The sequence below is a fragment of the Haliotis rubra genome, unplaced genomic scaffold, assembly GCF_003918875.1.
Source record: "Haliotis rubra isolate DU_JTF1 unplaced genomic scaffold, ASM391887v1 Scf725, whole genome shotgun sequence".
In the NCBI taxonomy this organism is placed as follows: Eukaryota; Metazoa; Mollusca; class Gastropoda; order Lepetellida; family Haliotidae; genus Haliotis; species Haliotis rubra.
In genome coordinates this window covers 309,060-332,688 of record NW_025767441.1, presented here as the reverse complement: position 1 = coordinate 332,688, position 23,629 = coordinate 309,060, and the positions used below count along the sequence as shown (strand labels likewise).

The window sequence follows — 23,629 nt, the reverse complement described above, 5'->3', positions numbered from 1 at the left end:
TTGTGAAACTCAACTCCATGGCTGATTGCGCGTCATTGTTCCCTGGGCCCCATTTCACAAAGCTCTCGTAAGCCTAAGATCTCTTAACTTTTCTCGTAGCAATCGTACCTACTATACTGTAACATAGGAAGTACGAATGCTACGAGAAAGGTTACGAGAGCTTTGTGAAAAGGGGCCCAATTGTCATAACATGCAATGTACACTGACCCTCACCCTCTCTTACCCTCATCAATGTTTGCTATGGATCATCTATAACCCGAACTTTATCAAGACAAGTAAATTCACTTGACCAATTGTAGCAAGCTTATAAGGAAATCAGTATGCCACATAAACATGGTGCTGATGGTCTGTTTGACCTCGTCAGTCTTGTAGTTCACGAACACATCGGATGCGTTCTTGTAGCAATCGATACTGCACTTAGAAACTGGACATAATTGCGTTGGGAGAAGCTATTTTATTGGTCTGTTTGTTCTTTAATGCCGCGGTTCAGCTATATGGCGGTGGTCCTTAAACCTTCCAGCCTGTTGAAAAGACGATCCAGAGGTTACAACAACTATCGATCCTTGCAATAGGGATACTTATTGTGCCATACGGTCAACTACCTGAATGAGCCTGGCCAGCCGAGCATTTACTACAAATGAAGTTATAGGGTACATGCATTCACGGCCGGAATACAGTCAGTACCATAAGTACCAATATGGCGCTGAAAATTACAGAAACCGACGTACCCACGGTCATAGGTTTCGGGCACACGTATAGGGCGCATATCTTCAACACGGAATTGCGGGTCCTTAAAGGAATGTTACCAGTCCATGTAACTGGAGGTCGTCCATGAACCGTCCGTAATTCGGATTTATACGGATTTGTATGTAGTTTTGCGTACAAAAGAGGGATGGACATGTCTACAGGTTTAACAAACGTTGATTGTACCGTTGAATGGTTTGGCAAATATCGTCTTCAGTTAACATACTGGCCTTATATGTGTCATTATTTGATATATGTCACGTGTAGCAAGCTCTTTAATCAAACAATTTATGTAATGGTTTTACATATAATGGATATGTTATTTGAGGCTTTGTCAGTGGGAATAACTACAACCTCATGCAGGGCAGTCAGACTGGGACAGAATGGGTTTATTCCAATTCTGTTTCCTCTTTTACAGTTTATGCATTCTGCCAATGACAACAGCACGCACAGACTTAACCCGCTCTGAAAGACATTCTACAGGTTCATCTTCTCTTTCAGTCTGTCCGTCAGTTCGTCCGTAATCATTTCATTCCAGGAGCATAACTCAAAAACAATATGTTTCAACACAAATTGGTAAATGTAAGAAACACAACTTAATGTGGTGCCTTTTGCTATTTACAGATTTTTGGCAATTTTGTTTTTCTCGATTTCCATAGAAACGATTTGGACTTAGTCTCAAAAAGGGGTGGATTTCGTTTCCGGGGCATAACACATAAACCGCTCAATATCTACCAACAGAACTTGGCAGATATATCAAACAGATCCCAAAGTGGTGCCTCTTGCTATTTGCGGATTTGGGGTATCATGGATTTGTCATGGGTATCATGGAAAAGATTTGGACCTTAAGTAACTGTTAGATGATTTGTACTTTCATTTCTTTGGGGGCCGTGGGGATTTGTCATCTTCTGATGACTCTTGTTTGACATGTGTTTCCACAGCATCCATAATGATTTTAATGTTGTAGTCCCGATATTTAGGCCCATAATTAAGTAGTTGACGAACGTTGCTATTACCAACAATGGAGAAGTTACCTGTGATTATATAGCATCATATACAATAGCTTTAATGTCGATACAGCCATTTAACGCGTTTTCAAATAACTGCATCTGATCCGTCTCCTTAACTTCTTCATTGACGGCACTGACAATGATTGGCATTGTTAATCGATGATAGCGTCATTAAAAGTATTTGATTTTACACGATGATCTAGTAGACTTAACGAGCTGACTTGAGAACTAAACCAAAGGGAACAAAACATTACTTGTCAGTTAGCATAACTTTACCAATTAGATCGTAAGGAAATGAATTTTTTTCAAAATAATGACACAAATACAAATCCAAAAACACTTGATAATATCGACATCAGGCAACATAGCGTAACTGCATTGATCATGTTCAACTCTATCTACGACTCAGTTGGTTCTCGTGGGAAACAAGGTTGCCCTTGGTTCCCTTGAGAGTAACTGTGCAGATAAACTCTGACCAAAGAAGCATTTCCAGGTTGACGTGACTTGACCGTGAAACAATTTGTTTAATATTTGTATGGATAACCGCTGATGCTTCGAGCTGTTATTACCTTTTATCACACAAAACCCAGAAGGACATCGTTAACATCCCCCCCCCCCCCCCCCCCCACACACACACACACCGGTCGACGCCTTGTCCGTGCGTCCGTGCGTCCGTCCGTCCGTCCGTAATCATTTCCGGAGCGTAACTCGAAAAACAGGTCACTATTTTTCAGCACAAATGGGTAGATATATTAACCAGGTCCCGAGGTGGTGCCTTTAGCTGTTTACAGATTTTTGTCATTATCATTTTTCTCGGTTTCCATGGAAATGATTTGGATTTGGTCTCAAAGGGGAGTTGTGGGCTTCGTTTCAGGAGCACAACTCGAAAACTTCTTAATATCTTTCAGAAAAACTTGGCAGGTATATTAGTCAGATGTTGAAGTGGTGCCTTTTGCTATTTGCAGATTTTTGGCATTTGTATTTTTCCCGGTTTCCATGGAAACGATCCAGACTTAGTCATAAAAGGGAGAGGTTGCCTTCGTTTCCGGAGCACAACTCGAAAACCGTTCAATATCTTTCAACAGAACTTGGCAGATATATGAGGCAGATCCCGGTTTCCATGGAAACGATTTGGACTTAGTCTAAAAAAATCAAGCTGGACTTTAAGTTATAACTGTCAGATGATTTGTTCTTTCAAAATGTGGTACCGGGATGATATGTCATTTTCTGATGACTCTTGTTTGTTATTGGTTGACATGCAATGTGGGAGCTTCGAACTGTTGTCACCGTTTATCACACAACCCAGAGGGACATCGTTATTTATTATTGGTTAACATACAATATGGGAGCTTCGAACTATTATCACCGTTTATCACACACCCCAGAGGGACATCGTTATTTATTTTTGGTTAACATACGATGTGGAGCTTCGAACTGTTGTCATCGTTTTTCGCGCAATCCGGAGGGACATCGTTGACTTGGTTGACACATGTCATCGTATCCCAATTGCGTAGAGTGATGCTCATACTGTTGGTCACTGGATTGTCTGGTACAGACATGATTATTTACAGACCGCCGCCATATAGCTGGACTATTGCTTAGTGCGGAGTTAAACAACAAACCAACCAACCAATCAACCTGTAGGCTAGCATTATACAACCAGGATTTGGGATGACTAGTACAAGCTTTGTAATATGCATGAACGCGGCGTTAGACACCAGTTCACCCCACCTTACCTTATATCAGATGACTGAAAAGATGACTAGAAGGTCACTGTGGTTATTGCTAAAAAGCGGCGTAAAACTAAACTCACTCAGTCACTCACTACAAAGAAAACTATACAGCAAGATACATACACAACCCAAGGCTATAAAATAAATGTTGAAACACCGTCTTGATTCAAAAACTTTCAAGAACAATAAATCTCAGTCAGACTTGTAAATAATATACCTGGAACATTGTTAAGATTTTTGATGATGAAGTCTTAATTATTTGGCTCCTAGGGTGAGTGAGTTTACTTTTACGCCGCTTTTAGCAATCTTACAGCAATATCACGGCGGGGGACACCAGAAATTAGCTTTACACATTGTACCCATGTGGGGCTTCGAACCCGGGTGTTCGGCGTGACGAGCGAAGGATTTAACCATTAGGCTACCCCACCGCCCCCTAGGGTGACTGAGAACTGATTGAATACCATTTAGATGTCAGTTTCTGTCGAGACATAAACAAAAAGTGAATTGGTTTGGCCCCGATTTGATCCCATGGTTATTGGGGATGAGAAACACCTTCACTAAAATCATATTATTTATCTTATTCCGTCTTTCTAACCACAACCACGTTCACCATCGTTTTCATCATCAATTATATTTTTCAAATGAAGACAGGATATACAGCGGGTTCAATATTAGAAATGAGAAGTCGTAAAGTATCTGAAAACAAACGTTCAGATGGTAAAGTCATTTGACAATAATAGCTGTCAAAGCAAGAGATAAAAACAATTGTCCCCGTTGAAATGGAAAGGACAGGCCCCTAGTAACTTACTGGACTCTTCGTATTGTCAGATGCGATGCCTTACTGACTGATGTTCATTATATCTATCACTGGTTCATCTTGAGCCAACAATTGAATATTACTTCCACATCATGGATTATAGCTGAGTGTTACATAAGATACAAAAAATAGGATATTGACGAACCATAGAGAATTCTTTACAAAGTGGACACACAAAACTGAACATTTTAAGTCAACAATGGAAAGATTCCGGATATAACAGACATTAAAGGAAAGTAGTATTATGAGAAAATATGACTGTAAACATTTGTTGAAAGCGTTATAGCTTCGTGGGTGTGGACACAAGCTGCGTTTATTACTCCGTCTAGACATCAGATTAAATTGTCAGCTTGTTGTTTGTCATAAAGGTCTAACTTACGCAACTACAGGTCACATTGCATAAGTTCTGGGGAAAACCATAGAGAAATTACGTATTAACCATTATATTTTGTAAGTCGGAAAAATTACTCAAATCTGTTGATCTTACTCGGGTTGGGGGCGGGTGTATCAGAGGGGGTTTAATGTTCAATTCGATCGCAAGACTTGAGGACCCTTGCACGACTATTCGGTCAAACTGTGTCCCTGTTTAATAAGTGGCTTGTCAGATTGTTATATTCTCTTTAACAACCATGGCTAGATAGAGCTTGACCGTTGCAGGATGTCATTTAAGTGGGGAAAACAGTTTTAATAAATATTTTCTTGAATTAGTTTCCTATATTCTTTATGTGTGCACACATATCTATTTCTCTTTCACGGGGTTTACTTATGCACCTCCTACGTGTGATTATGTATACTGACCAGCAAAAGAAACGTAATGCAAGAAATCAAAACAATTGTGTTAAAGTATCAAATCGAAACTCATGCTGAAAAAGTATAATTTTCATGAATTTTGAGTTGCGTTTTTATTGCTGGTCAGTATAACTGTTTTTGCAATGCAAATACACATACTGATGGCAGCAACATAGCCAATTATAAAATAAAGTATGCCTTTATTTCATAGTGCACAAATCAATTCCACATATTTATAACCATGTTCGTTTTGATTTTAATGCACTAGCGTCCCTTACTGCACTCGAAGAGAGAACTAGTTTTACTGACACTGACCGGGCCTGCAGAACATGTGAGTGAGGGGGTGAGTTAGTAGAGGGGAGGAGGGAGTTGTTTTTCATGTCATGCAAGGATGTGTTTTGCAGGCACTGTGGACATATCTGAAGCGGACAGAGAGTAGCAACCCACATGTCCTTCTGCTCCCATACCACAGACTTTGACCTGGAACAAATGGGGCACCTCCCAGAAACAGTTCAAGATAAGATAGATCTACAAAGGATGTTGACGCGTCTTTTCCATACCGTCCATAGTGCATTACAGTCTGGATGATGGCGTGCCAGTTAATGACATTCCAGCAGAAACTTACCATTAAGCAAATAGAGAGCATATAATTAATTGTATTAACTTGGCACCAGATCTATATACTTGACCCAGATATGGTCCATTTCCATCTCATAGATGATGCCATGCCAACCATGGTCCCTAAAACATTGAGGGTCGGTCGGTGGGTGGGTTGGTGGTTGGGTGAGTGGGTGAGAAAGTGAGTGATAGTGCGTGCGTGTGGCTGGTAATGCTTTACGTCACTTGTAGCACATTCCTGGAATATCACGGAGGTGGACACCATAACTAGGCCTCAGGGAGTGCACGGATCATTCTGCATTCAGACTTGAGTGAGTGAGTTAAAATTGAAAGTCACTTTGGCAATATTTCAGCCATATCGTGATTAAAACAGTAAATACTTTATAATTTTATATTTTAAAATCTGTCGCCAAAGGACTGTAATACAACTAGTATATCACAGTTGGAGATATAAAACTAGCAGGTAACCTAACATCATAGAGTATTTAAGACATTACGACATAAAAATGGGCTATAGATCACCAGCAACTGGCATCCAGACTAGAAACACATCCAAGTGTACACAATAGGTAAGAAATATTGGGGAAAGAACGCGTTTAGTTATGTGTTAAGGAATTAAACATACATTTCTATAAACAGGCAAATATTAGAGGCAAGTTTAGGCTTCAGTTGAGAGTACAATCTTTTCATAAGGCTTTACATGAATGCATCAAACAGGATTTATGAATGTAGATAAAGCAAATAAGTTTGTTGAAATAGAGAAGTAATACTAAAACGTACGAAGAATACACATTTGCTTTTAGAAAGCGGGCAAATGTAACGTGTTATATTTGAGGCTTGACCATTTTCTGAAAGACACCGTGTTGTAAAAGCTATGGTATTGACACTCGTGGTACACAAAGTATGAGGTCTAGGCTACCATTTTGGTGTAAGCCATGGTCGCTGAGTGGGTTAGATGGCTGACTAGGACGTGAACATGTTTTGGAATCTCGAATGCTACTCACACCCAAGGATCTGTACTAAGAAAGTGTAATGACACATATAACAGGTAAATTTGACCATTGCCTAAAAGGCATTGTGTTTTCACAGCAGTTGGACATTTGAACCGTACAAAGTAGTCCTATAAGCAGCTAGAATTTCAGAAACAATGTGTCAACTGTTAACTCGTGGTTACATAGCCAAACATGAACATGTGGTCCGTTGTGAATGATTTGGTGGCTTTGGTAATGTTCACCGATCAGCAACGGTATTTTGATTTGTTTTGTTGTTTTATACCGCACTCTGCAATATTTCAACTATATGATTGCGGTCTGTAAATAATCGAGTCTGGAACAGACAATCCAGCGTATCGATCATGAGTATCGATCTACGCAACTGGGATAACATGACATGTGTCAGCCAAGTCAGCGTGCCTGACCACCCGATTCTGTTAGTCGCCTCTTACGATAAGCATGGGTTACTGAAGATCAATTCTAACCCGGATCTTCACGGGTCGTTGTAAAAGAACGCAGATCATTATGTTATGATCAATCTAAACATGTTTCCAGTCATCGTTGGTTCTTATAGCGACGTCTTCAAATTTGTTGTTAAACTATTTTATCTCAAACTTCACGATTGTACTCGCAACGTTAACACGCCTACGTTGTCGTGCAGTATTAGCCGATCAAATCATCTACACACCACGCCCATATCGGTGCTCGTGTTAGTGCTACAAGGTATATTTCCTTGTAATTGAAATTCTTTTGTAATCAAGGCTATAGCAGCTTTTTGTTTGAGACATAGAAGAGTAAATAGAGTTTCGGCGTTGTTCATATATTTTCTGAAACCACCACGTGTGCATTGCACATTGAACACTCCCATGTTTACCCCATTATAGACAGAAAAACAACAACCTATGTTTGATCTTTAGAAGTATCTAATCGGTTCAAACACACCCCTTAAAACGCAGATGCTAACATTCAATATAAATATCGCGGACATCTCATCATGTACTCCGTGTAAACAAAATGCAATATTAAAGAGGATGAATTGTATGTGCGATGTCACCGCCTGTGCCACTGATCACTTGATTGTTAAAACGACTGTTGTATTTTCTCCACACCTGGGGTGTTAAATTTGCCTCCTAAATGTTTTTGTGACAATGTTATGCAGTCACTCTCTCACCTGGGGCTAAATGGTTTAACTTTGTTGTACGACTGTGTCCGGTATGTTTGAACTTTTATAAAACAGCAGTACCACATAAATGTTTACATCAGATCTTATGGCATTTCTGTCAATACACCTATTATACTATTGAATCACTAGTGGTTCCGGATTGAAATTTTTTTATTGTTATTTTAACTGTTATCAAAGTGCGAGACAAGCATTCCATAATCAAAGAAGAAACTACGAAATACGTGGACATTATTTATTGCTGAGATGCTGAAAGTAAACGCCTGAATATCAATTATTAGCACAATAAACTCTTTACCCGGATGCACTGCTATGCGTCACCGAATCTTTACAAACTGTGGTGTAAGCTATGGAGATGGAGATAAACAGGTCATCACGTCAGTGATTTGAATGGTCAGAAGATCGTCATCCGCCCATCCCCAACACTGTATATATATTGGGTGTGATTATCCCATCAGCAGTAGTGGGACGCAAGTCAGTGAACAATGGTACTCTGCAGCATATGGGTGTTTGTGGTGCTGCTGGTTGGCGGTGCTGCAGCCGAAGATGAAGATGGTAATGTCACCATGAGCACAGATGTGCGTCGCATGGTAGGTCAGACCATCAGCATGGGGCCAATGATGAACTTGACCGGTCTGCAGCTGACTCTGGGGGGGGAGTGCCACTCAACATGACGGGATTCACACTCACGTTTAACGACGCGGTACGTATAACGTTAGCAACAAACAGTAAACAAACAATATTTATTTCTTTTCAAAATAAAAATAGAGAAAAAATGTTTTGTGTGGCTGTTCCTTTGTACACTAAAATGTTATCTTTCTAATATTTCTTCCGTCAATGTTTTCCCAAAGTCGTTCATACTTGCGTTTAAACAAGACTATGAAAACAATGTCCAACCAATGGATTTCATATTCAGTGATGTAATTGATGGCAGCATATCGTATTCATTGTGCAATTCAAGCAGCCTATCTCAGCATGATGTTAAATGTTCTTTACCGAATCTTTCAGCTAATACTCGACAGCATTATCCGAGGAAGATCAATCGTGGACCTGCTATACATAGCATGCAAAGTGGCAGAAATCGAAGGAAGGATAGCAAGCGCCCTCAGTCTGCCGCTTGTAAGACTACTTTAATCCTTGTAACATGATGTGCTTCTGTTTCCCAATATATAGTCCTAATAGGGCTGAAGAAAACGCCCAAATTATGTGACATTTCATCTGCTGAAACAATATATAGTCCTTATAGGGCTGATGAAAATGCCCAAATTATGTGGCATTTCATCTGCAGAAACTCCACTGTTTGTTACAGCAGACCTTCCACACTGACGTATTGACCATATGCTTGTTTCTAAATTGTAGATATCGACATTCTAAATGTACACATTCCATAAGTAAAGAAGTGGCATGTTCAGCAGCATGTTTATACCTGCTTGCTCTCGAAACGAAAAGATATGGATACTTTGTATGCAAATTTAATGTACTTTGATTATAAATACTTTCTAGGGTCTTCAAGACATACACTATGATGTTACACTGCCAGCTTCAGCACTCAGTCAGGGTTAGATTATTGCATACCGTAACAGCCAATAACACGTAACTGTCAGACTCTTAGCATCCAGATTTCCTCTGTTTACATTTCCAGACAAGCATCGCAATTGAAAGTATATTCGACCCTTCGGACGACATTCCTCTTGATCGTGCCGATGTTGACGCTATAATAGGAGATCTGAATGACGATCCTACAATCCTTGAGTTCCTGAGAAATTCTACTTCCGTTCTGGCCAGAAGGAAACGGAAAGCCCTGGTCGATTTAAGATGGCCTGGCACCGTGATTCCTTACCAGATCACATCCGACTTCAACTTGTGTAGGTATCCTTTCAGTGAAATTACTGCACATGTGAGCCCATTGGTCCACATAAATCTATTTTACTACCTATGAGGGCGAACATATCGGGGTTCATATTTTTCATTCGATGCCCTAGGGCAAAATATCATGTTGTCATGGTGACGTGACGTCATGAACAATTCTATGACGTCACGTTTCTTCTGTGACGTTGCGCTCTACATTCGCTCCTGTCATACTATAATTACGACACTCGTGCCTAAATATCGGTATATCCATCGCTCTCGTTCGGGAAATACCAACACTAGGGCTCTCGTGTCGTAAACATAGTATGACATGAGCACTCATATAATATCCCCTATTTACCTACTCAGAAGGTATAGAATACTGCTCATAAAATCAATCACTGGCTTGTCTGTCCAAGACTCGCTTAATGACGCCGACATGTATAAGGAACGCGGCATTAAAGAACAAATAAACACATAACTATGTACAATCGTCAGTGGTTTGAAGTAAGTACGTACTTTTTACGAAATTGGCAGTTTTATGCATGTACCCATTTTATTATGTTGTTTTTTTTGGTCTAAAATGAATCGGATGGTCAGGCTTTGTGATTTGATCGACTGCATGTAATACCGGTGTTTCATCTTCAGTCCCAGACAGTAGGCAGGCCATACTGGACGGCATAGCTTACTGGGAGAACGAGACGTGCCTGGACTTCCAAGACGTTGGTGCTGCCGCGGGATCAAAGATGGTGTTCAGGCGACTTGTTGGGTAAGTGACGTTGGGTATCACATTATATACATTCCAGAACCTGGCCACGGAGACTGCACTCATGTGGTAACGCTGCGAGTGCTCCAGGAAGAGTTTTCTTTGTAAGCGCCACAATCCAGTTCACACTCACACTTCAGTTTGAAAGGGTTGCCAAAGCCCAGCCAACATGCATGTGAAGCATGCTACCCACCCATATCATGGAAAGCAGTATATCTGCCTCTCCGTTCAAGGGTATAACATTTGTGAATGTTCTATCCGTTTCATCCATACACGTTAAATTGCCAAGGAGAAGACTTTCATTGAGGCTGAGATGGCAGATAGTGGGTATGCGAGCCTCAGCTTGGTTATTACTACTCATCCGGAAAGACCAACAAACAGACGTTGTTAAGGATCGATGAAGACCAGGGCAACCCAGGATGACCACTCCATTGAAAAATCGCAATCTGGTCCGTTACACCACATTGCCTATTCATTGTTTGGTTTATAATGTTGCTCGAATCTGCTTCCAACGAATATATACAATTGTATATTGTTTGGAAGCCCAAACTCAATAATTAAATATCCTAATTTCCTTCCGTAAGATAATACGATACGTTAAATTATAATATGCTGGATGTCAGTCTTCAATGGAATGTTCTTGGCTCGGCAACGTTCATACAGTATTCACCGTGAACAATATGGAGCAGGATATGCTCATCTTTAATAACTATATATTTGATTGTGACACCCCATACCTATGTTATAGTCGTTATGCAAACGTGGTTATTTGTCGTCACCAGGTGCTGGTCCTTCCTGGGTATGAAACCTTATCCTCAGACGATATCCATTGGTGCCGGCTGCAATCAGGTCTGTCTATGGGTCCCTCCATGTCATGTACTACTTATGTTGTTTGGTATTTCTGGGTATAAAGATGTGTGTAGGTGTAATTTATGTCAGGTTTAGAAATGGGACTTTTAAGAGACTTTTCTTTATGTCTCCGACTCCATTCTACATTTCATTTTATGCAACAAATTATTGTATTCACAGAATATTATACTGGAATTCTCTATTATCGCGGGCTCTCTATTATATCGACACGTAAAAACATCGGGAGAGCAGAAACACCACGCCCCGCATTGGCTTTTTACATATGCAAATTACGTAAAATACATTCATCGCTTTCATAAGAATGTCATGTCTAATTGTAGAAACATTAAAGAATTCATTTTCAGTAAGTTCTGCAACATTTTGAAACTAGTATGACCCCTACTGCCATTACATGCATTATCCTAAAAATATACCAGGAAGTGACGTATTATGCAAATTCACTCTGCACACGGCAGCAAATTGTATGGTACATTTTAAGGCGGCAAAACAATATGTTGTTATGTTATTGTTACCTTGCATCCAAATGAATAGAAATTTCAGATGTTTTGGTTAAAAACATGATGATATTACTTATGTGAATGAAATTCCTACATATGTTTTTTAATAATAAAACTATTTAGATTCGTTACTTGTCTTAGTAAACGTTTCACAGTGTCATTTGCTTGTACCGCGTGCCATAGTAAGAAAATAGCATTATCGCGATAAGTTGCTTCAATTTCCGGGTCAAACGAGACAATCGAGATTGCTACGATCATATTGAATGAGTTGCGACTATGTGCCACAATGTTTGTGACAGAAATGAAGATTAAACATCAGTCAACTGTAAATATGTATAAAATGCCAAATGTCAGAAGCCGTTCATAATCCCGATGGCGACAACATTAACTACCACGATAATGGAGGGTCCCATGATACCCCCAGTTCTCAGCAATGGTCTCAGTAAAACGTTTTCATATGCACCTTCTGTTTTTGGCAAGGTACAGTCTGACAGATCTGTCTGATTTAGTGAATCCAATGATCCATGCTTTCATTTCTCTACGATTCTACTGATTATCACAACACTGAATGTATGTGTTTTAGAGAGGGGTTGTAGCCAGAGAGATTGGCCATGCTCTGGGATTCGTGCCAGAGCATCAGAGACCAGACAGAGACCTATATTTGAACATCAACTGGAGCAACGTGCGTCCTGGCAAGCTTCACAAGTTCCTCAGAACCACCTGGAGACGCATCGTAACGCTGGGCGTTCCTTACGACTACTCCTCCCTACTGCACTACGGGGCATTCGTAAGTAGCATGATTACTAATAGCTGCTTTTCATATTAGCATCAATCAAGTTTTGTTGGCCTCGCGGTTTGTCTGGAGTAACCTGAATGTATTGTGAAATACGCTTTCCTCTATAAAACAAATTAGTATGCAGTGGTTTTTAGAAACTGTAAGAGAGACAAGAACATTGAATTGTACTTTTCCGAATAGTGAGTGAGTGAGTTCAGTTTTACGCCGCACTCAGCAATATTCCAGCTACATGGCGGCGGTCTGTAAATAATCGAGTCTGGACCAGACAATCCAGTGATCAACAGCATGAGCATCGATCTGCGCAATTGGGAACCGATGACATGTGTCAACAAAGTCAGCGAGCCTGACCACCCGATCCCGTTAGTCGCCTCTTACGGCAAGCATGGGTTACTGAAGGCTCATTCTAACCCGGACCTTCACGGGGCACTTTTTCGAATATATCCCAGCGCCCTTCCTTGAAGACAGACAAACAACCAAACGCGACGTGTTGCATGGGTCCCCTCAGCAATGTGGACCTTGATTGTTAGCAGCCAGCCATGTGTTACTGTACTGTAAAAAAGACAATATGCAATATTTCGCGATTTTGAGATGTAAGAATTTCTATAACACCATACACAGATGAGGTCGGGTTATATACACACGTGTGTGTGTGTGTGTGTGTGTGTTTTTGTTTGTGTGTTTGTGTGTGTTTGTGTGTTCAGTCTTAAAGTCTTCCTTCTTTTCGTTCGCCGTTACATGTAAAAAGTAATTATAAGTTACAAAGTGTGCCTTTCACCGTGATAAGGCACAAAATGAAACATGTAAGGTACACAGTTGTATTGAAAGCATAATAGCTTTAAGTTTTTCATTTTTTTTTTTTACAGTGGAGATGCAGGATTGGGGATAGTATGTGAACAAAGAGAACACCGATTGGGTATATGTCCGGTGATGGTAGCAACACATGCTTACATTTCTATTGCAGATGTTTTCCAACAATGGACAGAAAACAATCTCCGGGAGGGAACCTGACGTTGACAGGACTTTTGGATTCAGCAAAGCTCTCTCCTTCTACGATGTGAAACTTGCAAATTTATTATACTGTTCAGGTGGGTTATTAGAATATGTTTCTAATGAGGTTATTTGTAATATGATGTAGTATCTGATTGGAGGCTTGTGGCCTTGTCAGACCCTCGACGGACTGCTGTAGTAGTTGATGTATGCCACTTAGTGCGTGTTCATCCTGTGAACTGACAGGTTACTGATCAATGTTTTACACGCTTGTAATTGTATGGTAATGTCTGTAAAGAATATCAATAGTAACATGAAATGATAGCACTTTTTTCAGCTGCTTTCTTCCTGATCCTATTGGGTGGTAAAAGGTTGAAGGTGACGAGCCTACTGTAATCACAAGACCGCCTCCGTGGTGTAGTGGTTAGAGCGTCCGCCCGGAGTGCGAAAGGTCGCGGGTTCGATCCCCGACTGCGTCATACCAAAAGACGTTAAAATATGGTACTTGTTGGTCCCTGCCTGGCGCTCGGCATTAATGGGTACATCAAGGACTGGTCGGCTCGGAGTCAGTATAATGTGTCTGAGTGGGGTATTCATGCTTCACTGCAGCATGGTATCTCAGTGGGCTAGTACTATAAAACCAGCTTAAGTCTGGGCTAGTACAAGCAGCCGCACATACACATACACACACGCATGCACGTCGTCATATGAGCGAAATATTCTCAAGCACGACGTTAAACCCAATTCCACCACCACCACCACCACTGTAATCACAAACACGTAAACACATTGAAATAGAAGCTACTCCAAAGTGTACCTTTCAAACGTAGATTTTGTAATTACTGGCTTGAGGGTTGAGTAACTATTTTACTCTTCAACTACTAGATGGATTCCGAGGGTAAACGTTGACAGCGGTTTGTACGACAGAATCAAACTTGCTGGGATTGCAAATTTTGAGTCTAGGCCACTCGGCTTTACTTTGATGTCATATCTAGTTGTCATATATACATGTAACTGCACTAACGCACAAGTCTTTATGTCGTGTGGACACATCAGGCAGTTGCCCAGGAGGACTCGAGACATCAATGTGCATGAAGGACGGTTACAGGAACCCCAGGAACTGCTCCTACTGCAAGTGCACTAATGGTCTGACAGGAAGATACTGCATGTCGGTGGAACCTGGAAGGAATAGTAAGACTTGCATCACGATCAGACGAATGAAACTATTATGATTGCTAATTAACGTGCAAGAATATGGTGGAATGGAATTTCAATAACTCTAATGGATGTCCTTTCCCTTTGAATGTATTTGTTTTACAGTGAACCTCCACTAACCTGACTTCCGATTCCTATGGTAGTGGGCGCTTTAGCCTGAGCTTTAGTGATGTAGTGAGTAAGTTTAGTTTTACGCCGCACTCAGCAATATTCCAGCTACATGGCGGCGGTCTGTAAATAATCAAGTCTGGACCAGACAGTCCAGTGATTAACAGCATGAGCAACAATCTGCGCAACTGGGAACCGATGACATGTGTCAACCAAGTCAGCGAGCCTGACCACCCGATCCCGTTAGTCGCCTCATTCAAGTGAAGGTGACAAGTTTATTTTTGCATTTGAGGCCTCATGGTCCACAGTGCTAAGACACGAAAATCATACAGTACGCAAGATATACTGATATACAATGTAAGACTACTTAATATGGTAAATTTCTTTTGAGGAACAGTGATATCCTCTTTGTAGGGCATAATTTGTTGTTGACATTAATGAGACAAATTTATCATGGGGTGGATTGAGATGATAATATGGTGGTATAAACCGTTCTCTACTTGTCTTATGATGAGGACATTAGGAAGAAATGAAATTCATCGTGAACAGATCCTAAGTTACACTTCGAGCATTACGGTTGGTTATGATCTTTCAAACGTTTAAAACGTAGTAACTGAACATTTAATTTATGCGATGCACAACGTGTTTAAACATGTTTCATTCAGAGAGTTGTAAGAATAAATTACATTCATCCGTAATATTCCATAAAATGCACCCAGTCAAGACAGGCATATTTGTTATAAGATAATGCAAATATATATACTGAAGGAAACAAATAAGGGAACACCACTTCATGGCAGTGTTCCTTTATGCATTCTTAGATTTCCTCCCACAGTGCTGTTCAAAAGCTGGTGATGAGAACTGGAAAATAGTAAAGGAACACTTGAATTTGCCTGTGTTCCTTTATTTGTTTCTTTCAGTATATTTCAACCATGACACATACGCGTCCAAATTCCCAAAAAGTTCCTCCAAGTATGATTTTGTGTTTCTTATTTGCAGCTAACTGTAGTTCGACATCTTTGGTGGCGACACCGGTGTGGCAAACGTTGACCTCCCCTGGCCACAACACCACGGGGTACACAGCGTTCTCTGCATGTTCTTGGCTTATAACGGTGAGGGCATATTCTCCAGATACGATTTTAACCATTTGGTTTATCAAATACAGTCAGTTTAAAAAACATGAGTGTGAGTGAGTGAGTTTAATTTACGCCGCTTTTAGCCATATTCCAGCAATATCATGTGGGGAATCGAACCCGGGTCTTCGGCGTGACGGGCGAACGTTTTAACCACGAGGCTATCCACCGCAGAGGCTTGTGATTGCTCCCAACTTTGGCGAATATGTTCGATGGCCCACAAATATTGTTCAGTTCTTGTCCACTGAAGGGGCGGTACCCTAATGGTTAAAGCGTCCACTCGTCACGCTGAAGACCCGGGTTCGAGTCCCCACATGGGTACAATGTATGGAGCCATTTCTGGTGTCCCCCTCCTTGATATTGCTTGAATATTGCAAAAAGCGGTGTAAAACCATACTCGTTTGCTAGTCCACAGAACTAAATCTTTCACTCCATAAAGGCATTTGAAATTTTTTTCAGCCGAAATATGTATATATTGATGTTTCTTTGTATCAGTTTTACGCCTAATCGAATATTATATTTTTGACAACGTAATATTGTAAAACGATTGCGTAAAGGGCATACCCGCCACTCACATATTTTATATAGTTTGTTTCACAAGGTGCACCGGTGTCATGAGAGGCAATTACGTTTATGTACAAGGAACACGTGAGAAATATGTTTCACAACTGAATGATTGTTCATTATTAGGCACCCAACAACACAGCCATTACGATACGCTTCAGTGGATCATTTGACTTTCCTTGTCAAAGTCCTTGCATGGACTTCGTGGAAGTCAGGTTTACTGATCTGGCCAGAACCGGGCCAAGGTTTGTATGCCTCTCAGGATTTCTTATCACCTTAATTTTGATTTATCTTATCTTCTTGAGTACTTTAACATTAATTTGTCAATAAAATATCAACTTTTAAAATGTTTTGTATTTTATTTTTAATGTATAAACAGATCTTAACTCAAAATGAATCATGCTTCTACGCAATTCAATTCATTTATTCTCAAAAAGAACTACCCACGGTATGTAAATGTGTTATAAGAAATTAAAGGCATTGAAACAATCAAGCTGGCAGTTTACCTGCTTATCACATTAAAATTTTAGAAAAACAAGTATAAAAATACATTGAACATTGTTCACGTTACCAGATACTGCTGCTCAGCGCGCCCCCTACAGTACTTCCGGTCCCATGGGAACGAAGCTCTGATCCTGTTCAAGGCCAACTCTAGTTTGAGTCGAAATGGATTTGCCCTCGAGTACAGGACAGGTCAGTTTATATCACAAGTGCTATTTTCTTGTATTTGTTTCTATTAGAAGGCATTGCTTTAACACAGAATCCCTACAAAGCTCTTACTGGCCCTTTTACATACGAAATATTCTGAAAGTTTCTCCGTTTAATTTGAACGACTAACAGACGGAGATAAGTACAGAGAGTAACTGAGGTCGTCCACTAAAGTAACACGATAAGTAACATTTTTGTGGCATTATATCATAAATACCCTCGATTAGTACCCTCGAAACAGTGTAAAGTTTTGCTAACATTTGTCTGGGAAAATTCAATTGCCAAGTGTATGCTTGCTTGTCAGTTTAGTTTAGCCAATAACTTACGTTTAGCCATTTGTTGCGACTAATGTTATGCTTGTTGCACCTGTACTGACTGAATTAGGTTTGCTTTATGTAGACATGCAAAGTCAAGTGGTCACCTGGAAATAGAACACGGGAAGTTACGCTGCAAGTACAAATGTCAGTTGCATCGGTCATTATTATGCGTCAAATTGGAAATGGCCTCTGCTTCCCAGGACAGTTCTCACTGAAAATATTAAAAAGCCTTGATTGTTTTAACTTTGATCTGAACGAGAGTTAAAAAGTATTGCGGAGAAGCTTTTGCCAGACTGAATATTTATGCATTAATGCAAGTAGGATAATCATGACTCCGTCCCATTGATCTTCTATATTTCTAGTTCAGATAGGTGAATCAGTAGCAGGAAAATGGCTACACAAGGGTGTTTGAACGACATCAGATCGTCGATATATCTGGGGCTGAAGTTAAACTTCTTGGCCGCATTAACTTCAGAAATTCATACTTTCAAGAAAGGAAACAAAAAAAGAATAAATCGTAAGCTAGCATCCCATACTGTGGGATGTGATGTATTTGTGACCAGAACATATGGTGTTACAGAACCTTGTGGAGGTTGTTCCGGCAATGACTCAGTACAGCCGTGTTTGGAGACACAGAGATTCAATTGTCCAGGCGTCTTCACCGGCAACTGCAACTTCTGGGGCTTCACTCGCTGTACAAAGTAAGTTCATATAACAATATCACTTTTATTGCTTGCTTTCTGCTTTGGATTCACCGTCTCTGAACTACTGATTTAAATGATGATAAAAATAAAATAATAATCTGCAATACTTGTTCCAGTCGTAGACGGAATACATGCTACCGAATAGCACAGTCCTGTTGTGAGGGATACAGACTCATCAACAATACTTGTTACCGTAAGTTACCTTCTTGTAAATGTAATCTCTCTATCAAGCAAACGCGACTGCGAAATCAACTGTGAAGTGTTAATGGGTACAGTATAATGAGTGGGGTATTCATGCTTCACTGCGGCACGGTATCTCAGTGGGCTAGCACTATAAAACCAGCTTCATTCTGGGCTAGTACAAGCATGACGTCGTTATATGAGCGTAATATTCTCAAGCACGACGTTAAACCCAATTTCACCTCACCTCACTGTGAAGTCTGTCTTTCTGACGGTTTTTTTTGTCTTAAATTTTACCAATCGGTTATTAAGATCAGAGTTGCGCGTATGCAAATACTGGAATATTTACTAGGCTGTATCTTACAATCTTACTAGTAAATTTATATAAACACCAAAGATTCCCGTGTCACAGAACAGCTGTTGTGTGAAAATGTTTGTGGTTTGAATAGGTGTGGTTTTCCAAATATCTGATTTTCTGAATGACTTCCGATGATGTATGTTAGGAATAATTCACCATGTCATATTAGACTCTTAGAAATTAATAGGTCGTTAATGTAGAGCCAACAGCCCAGACAGCCCTCAGGGGAATTACAGATAACGTTTGCGTTGCAACGTAATGCTGATTGTTTATGAACTCTCCATCACTTGTCGGACGTACAACTAATTTCTTATTTTGTTTGATATAAGTGTCGGCATATGGACCAGAGCAGACAATCCAGTGGTTGGCATTACGGAGATTGATCCGTGCATTTGAAATACGAATCAAATTAATCACGTAGTCGTCTTTAAGACAAACACGGGTTGCTGGGCACCATATTTTTACTTGGGATCTCCAAAGCCAACTTAACAGTGTTATGTTATAACCTTTTAAGGTATTCTATCGGATTGGACGGCTTGGTCAACCTGCAGCACTACATGTGGTGGGTGTGGCACTAGGACCAGGACAAGGACATGTATTCGTCCTCCATGCAGGTATTTGCCAATCTAGCTTGCAAGTACATTTTCAAAAACTCAAAATAAGGGATAAATTCAACTGTAAAGGATAAACATATTAAATATGATAACTGCAACGATACGCCAACTTCAAAATCTAAAGACAAACAGTGTGGTCAGTTGTGTATGCGCCTAGCGGCACTAACAGTGAGTACCATGGACGTTTTGACCATTTATTCCAGCCATATACTCCACATTATCAGGCAGATATACACCCACGCGTGCATGCATAGTTGAAAAATACAAGTCGACGGCTATCATTATTTCTGTATGACAGTGAGCCATTAAGCGAGACGGAGAGATGCAACACTCAGGTATGCTCGGGGATCCCCGTGTCCAGTACCTGTTCCTTCAGGTTTCGATGCGGATGGTGGTTCTTTAGAAGACAATGTACCAGGTGAGATACACATATTCATCCCCAAGAAACCCTCCGGCCATGATCCAGTCTACATAGCATGTCGTTGTCACAATGTAACTTGTTACATTAATGGTACTTCACAAGATGTTGTAGATTCCGCACTTAACACTGATACTTCACTGTACTTTAAACTGTAACGAAAGCAGTATCCTTCCGATAATTTGTTGCATTAATGATTGAAATAAACATGCTTCATCATAACGTTGTGAGTGAGTATGGTTTTACGCCGCTTTGAGCAATATTCAACTGAAGCAATATCACGGCACATTGTACCCATGTGGGGAATCGAACCCAGGTCTTCAGCGTGACGAGCGAATGCTTTAACCACTAGGCAACCCCACCGCCCCCATAACGTTGTGAATGATTGTAGACAGTAACGTGATTGTAGACAGTAACACTATTGTAGACAGTAACACGATTGTAGACAGTAACTTGAATATAGACAGTAACATGATTGTAGACAGTAACACGATTGTAGACAGTAACATGATTTTAGACAGTAACGTGCTTGTAGACAGTAACATGATTGTAGACAATGATTGTAGACAGTAACATGATTGTACACAGTAACATGACCTATCTGTGTTTTGTGATATCTGATACCTTGAAGAACCTTTATGTAGTTATACATCAAAGTAACCTGTCATGCTTCGCGGTAACTTGCAGTAGTGATGCGTATCCCTGCAAAGGTGGGGTAATGCATCTTAACTGATAAATGGGTAAGATGCTAATTAAAAATCATATTTCAGTATTTCAGTTATATCAAGGCCTGGCAAAAATATGCATTGATAATCTCCTGAAGTGATTTTCACCCTGACATGTTGTAATGATGTTTCAAAGTAATATGTTGTTGATGTTTCACCGTAACATGTTGTGTTGATGTTTCACCGTAACATGTTGTGTTGATGTTTCATCGTAACATGTTGAGTTGATGTTTCACCGTAACATGTTGCGTTGATGTTTCACCGTAACATGTTGCGTTGATGTTTCACCGCAACATGTTGTGTTGATGTTTCACCGCAACATATTGAGTTGATGTTTCACCGTAACATGTTGCGTTGATGTTTCACCGTAACATGTTGCGTTGATGTTTCACCGTAACATGTTGCGTTAATGTTTCACCGCAACATGTTGTGTTGATGTTTCACCGCAACATATTGAGTTGATGTTTCACCGTAACATGTTGCGTTGATGTTTCACCGTAACATGTTGCGTTGATGTTTCACTGTAACATATTGTGTTGATGTTTCGCCGTAACATGTTGTGTTGATGTTTCACTGCATCATGTTGTGTTGATGTTTCACCGTAACATGTTGCATTGATGTTTCACTGTAACATATTGTGTTGATGTTTCGCCGTAACATGTTGTGTTGATGTTTCACTGCATCATGTTGTGTTGATGTTTCACCGTAACATGTTGCATTGATGTTTCACCATAACATGTTGTGTTCATGTTTCATCGTAACATGTGTTGATGTTTCATCGTAACATGTGTTGAAGTTTCATCGTAACATATTGTGTTGATGTTTCATCGTAACATATTGTGTTCATGTTTCATCGTAACATGTTGTGTTAATGTTTCACCATAACATGTTGTGTTGATGTTTCACCGTAACATGTTGCGTTGATGTTTCACCGTAACATGTTGCGTTGATGTTTCACCGCAACATGTTGTGTTGATGTTTCACCGCAACATATTGAGTTGATGTTTCACCGTAACATGTTGCGTTGATGTTTCACCGTAACATGTTGCGTTGATGTTTCACCGTAACATGTTGCGTTAATGTTTCACCGCAACATGTTGTGTTGATGTTTCACCGCAACATATTGAGTTGATGTTTCACCGTAACATGTTGCGTTGATGTTTCGCCGTAACATGTTGTGTTGATGTTTCACTGCATCATGTTGTGTTGATGTTTCACCGTAACATGTTGCATTGATGTTTCACCATAACATGTTGTGTTCATGTTTCATCGTAACATGTGTTGATGTTTCATCGTAACATGTGTTGAAGTTTCATCGTAACATATTGTGTTGATGTTTCATCGTAACATATTGTGTTCATGTTTCATCGTAACATGTTGTGTTAATGTTTCACCATAACAAGTTGTAAAGATATTTCACCTTGCCTGTAATGTTTTCTCGTTCAGGTACTCCATTTGCTACAGACTCGACAGATGCTGCTCTGGACGAATCGAGCGGAATGGCTTCTGTAACTGAAGATACCATGACTGTCTCTTTCTGAATAAAAACTAAGCAAATCGTATTTAATACTCTTTGTTATGTATGTTTGAATGTGGCTACATCTGAAACGTGTTTATACGAGTTTAATGAACACCTAATGTCATTATTTGATGTCATCGTAACAGTGAAACATGACAATATGGTATATCTTTGAGCGGTAAATGTGCAGTATCCTGAGACATTTACGTCTTTCGTGTTTAGTCAGCCATTTTGCAAATTGTACCAGTATTTAACTGTATTGTGTACGCAACTGTTTATATTTACATTGTAGTTATACGAAATGTGAATTAGTAACTGCACTTCAAATGGTTATGTCCTTGTACCTCTTATACCGCTGTTTACAATACGCGCGTGTTATACAGTGGTATTATCTGTTCTGTTCTGGCAGTAGGGCAAGTGTTCGCTCTTCCCGCAATGGCCAGGGTTCTATTGCGCCAAAGGTCATGGTTCTAGTTACAATGTCTGCGGCCGTGCTATTGCAGGAATATTATGAAATGTGGGGTAAATATATTTTCACTCTCCCACGCACTGCCCAACGACACATACCTCGATAACATACGGTCAAGGCAGCAGAAATTCTGCTTCTATGTCATAATTTCATATTTACACCGAGTGGACAGTCAACTAAACATTATCAAAACTAAACGAGAAACTATGAGAATACAGGCGAGAAGCAAGCCAGTTTTTTCGTGTAAGTACGATAGGTTGCAAAGGTTTATATTTAGATAGTATTGAGGGCTTGCCCAAACGTTTTAACCAAAATCGTGTGTAAGCCCGGGCTTTATTTTATAATGGTAGCTACGCCCCTGGAATACTTCGAACTGATCTATCGGCGACATTCCTCACAGGCGCTGTTCCTCAGCGTTGAGGTGGAGACTCACGATTTCTGCACACCAGAAATATTCTATCACACCAAAACATTGGTATTTCTCTTGATAAATGGTACACGTCCTTTAAACTGTTGGAGCCCTAAAGTACTTCCTAATATTGTCTTTAGGTAATGAACCCGTGAAGGTCTGGGTAGAATTGATCTTCAGTAACCCATGCTTGTCGTAAGAGACGACTAACGGGATTGGGTAGTCAGGCTCGCTGACTTCGTTGACATTATGTCATCGGTTCCCAATTGCGCAGATCGATGCTTATGCTGTTGTTCACTGGATTGTTTGGTCCAGACTCGATTAGTTACAGACCGCGCTATATAGTTGGAATATTGCTGAGTGTGGCGCAATACTACACTCACTCACTCACTCAGTTTGGGTAATGTTATTTTGATGGGACATCTGCCTATCGGAAATACTAGATACATGTCACATTGCCTGACCCTGTGTTACCTTAACACCGATTCAGATGTAATCTCAGTTTTCGTTGAAACGCCCACGTCGGCTTTGTCTTGTTCTG

At 40.2% G+C, this 23,629-nt stretch overlaps 1 protein-coding gene across 1 annotated transcript; it reads left to right on the top strand.

Moving 5' to 3' along the window:
- Nucleotides 1-8,270: 8,270 nt before the first annotated feature.
- Nucleotides 8,271-22,240, top strand: LOC124259501 (zinc metalloproteinase dpy-31-like). The gene is made up of 16 exons (XM_046693630.1): nt 8,271-8,586; nt 8,892-9,002; nt 9,526-9,748; nt 10,380-10,500; nt 11,280-11,346; nt 12,448-12,651; nt 13,622-13,745; nt 14,704-14,838; nt 15,970-16,082; nt 16,794-16,912; nt 17,242-17,360; nt 18,273-18,393; nt 18,513-18,589; nt 19,449-19,548; nt 19,847-19,966; nt 22,138-22,240. The coding sequence occupies exons 1-16, from the start codon at nt 8,554-8,556 to the stop codon at nt 22,205-22,207; spliced, it is 1,857 nt and encodes a 618-aa protein (XP_046549586.1). The 5' UTR covers nt 8,271-8,553; the 3' UTR covers nt 22,208-22,240.
- The last annotated feature ends 1,389 nt before the right edge of the window (nt 22,241-23,629 follow it).

Bases quoted from the DNA above. Each gene is read 5' to 3' on its own strand.
- LOC124259501 (XM_046693630.1), top strand. From the start codon at position 8,554: ATGACGGGATTCACACTCACGTTTAACGACGCG. The intron at 13,746-14,703 runs GTGGGTTATTAG...TGGACACATCAG, and splicing joins AAATTTATTATACTGTTCAG to GCAGTTGCCCAGGAGGACTC. The intron at 18,394-18,512 runs GTAAGTTCATAT...TACTTGTTCCAG, and splicing joins GGCTTCACTCGCTGTACAAA to TCGTAGACGGAATACATGCT.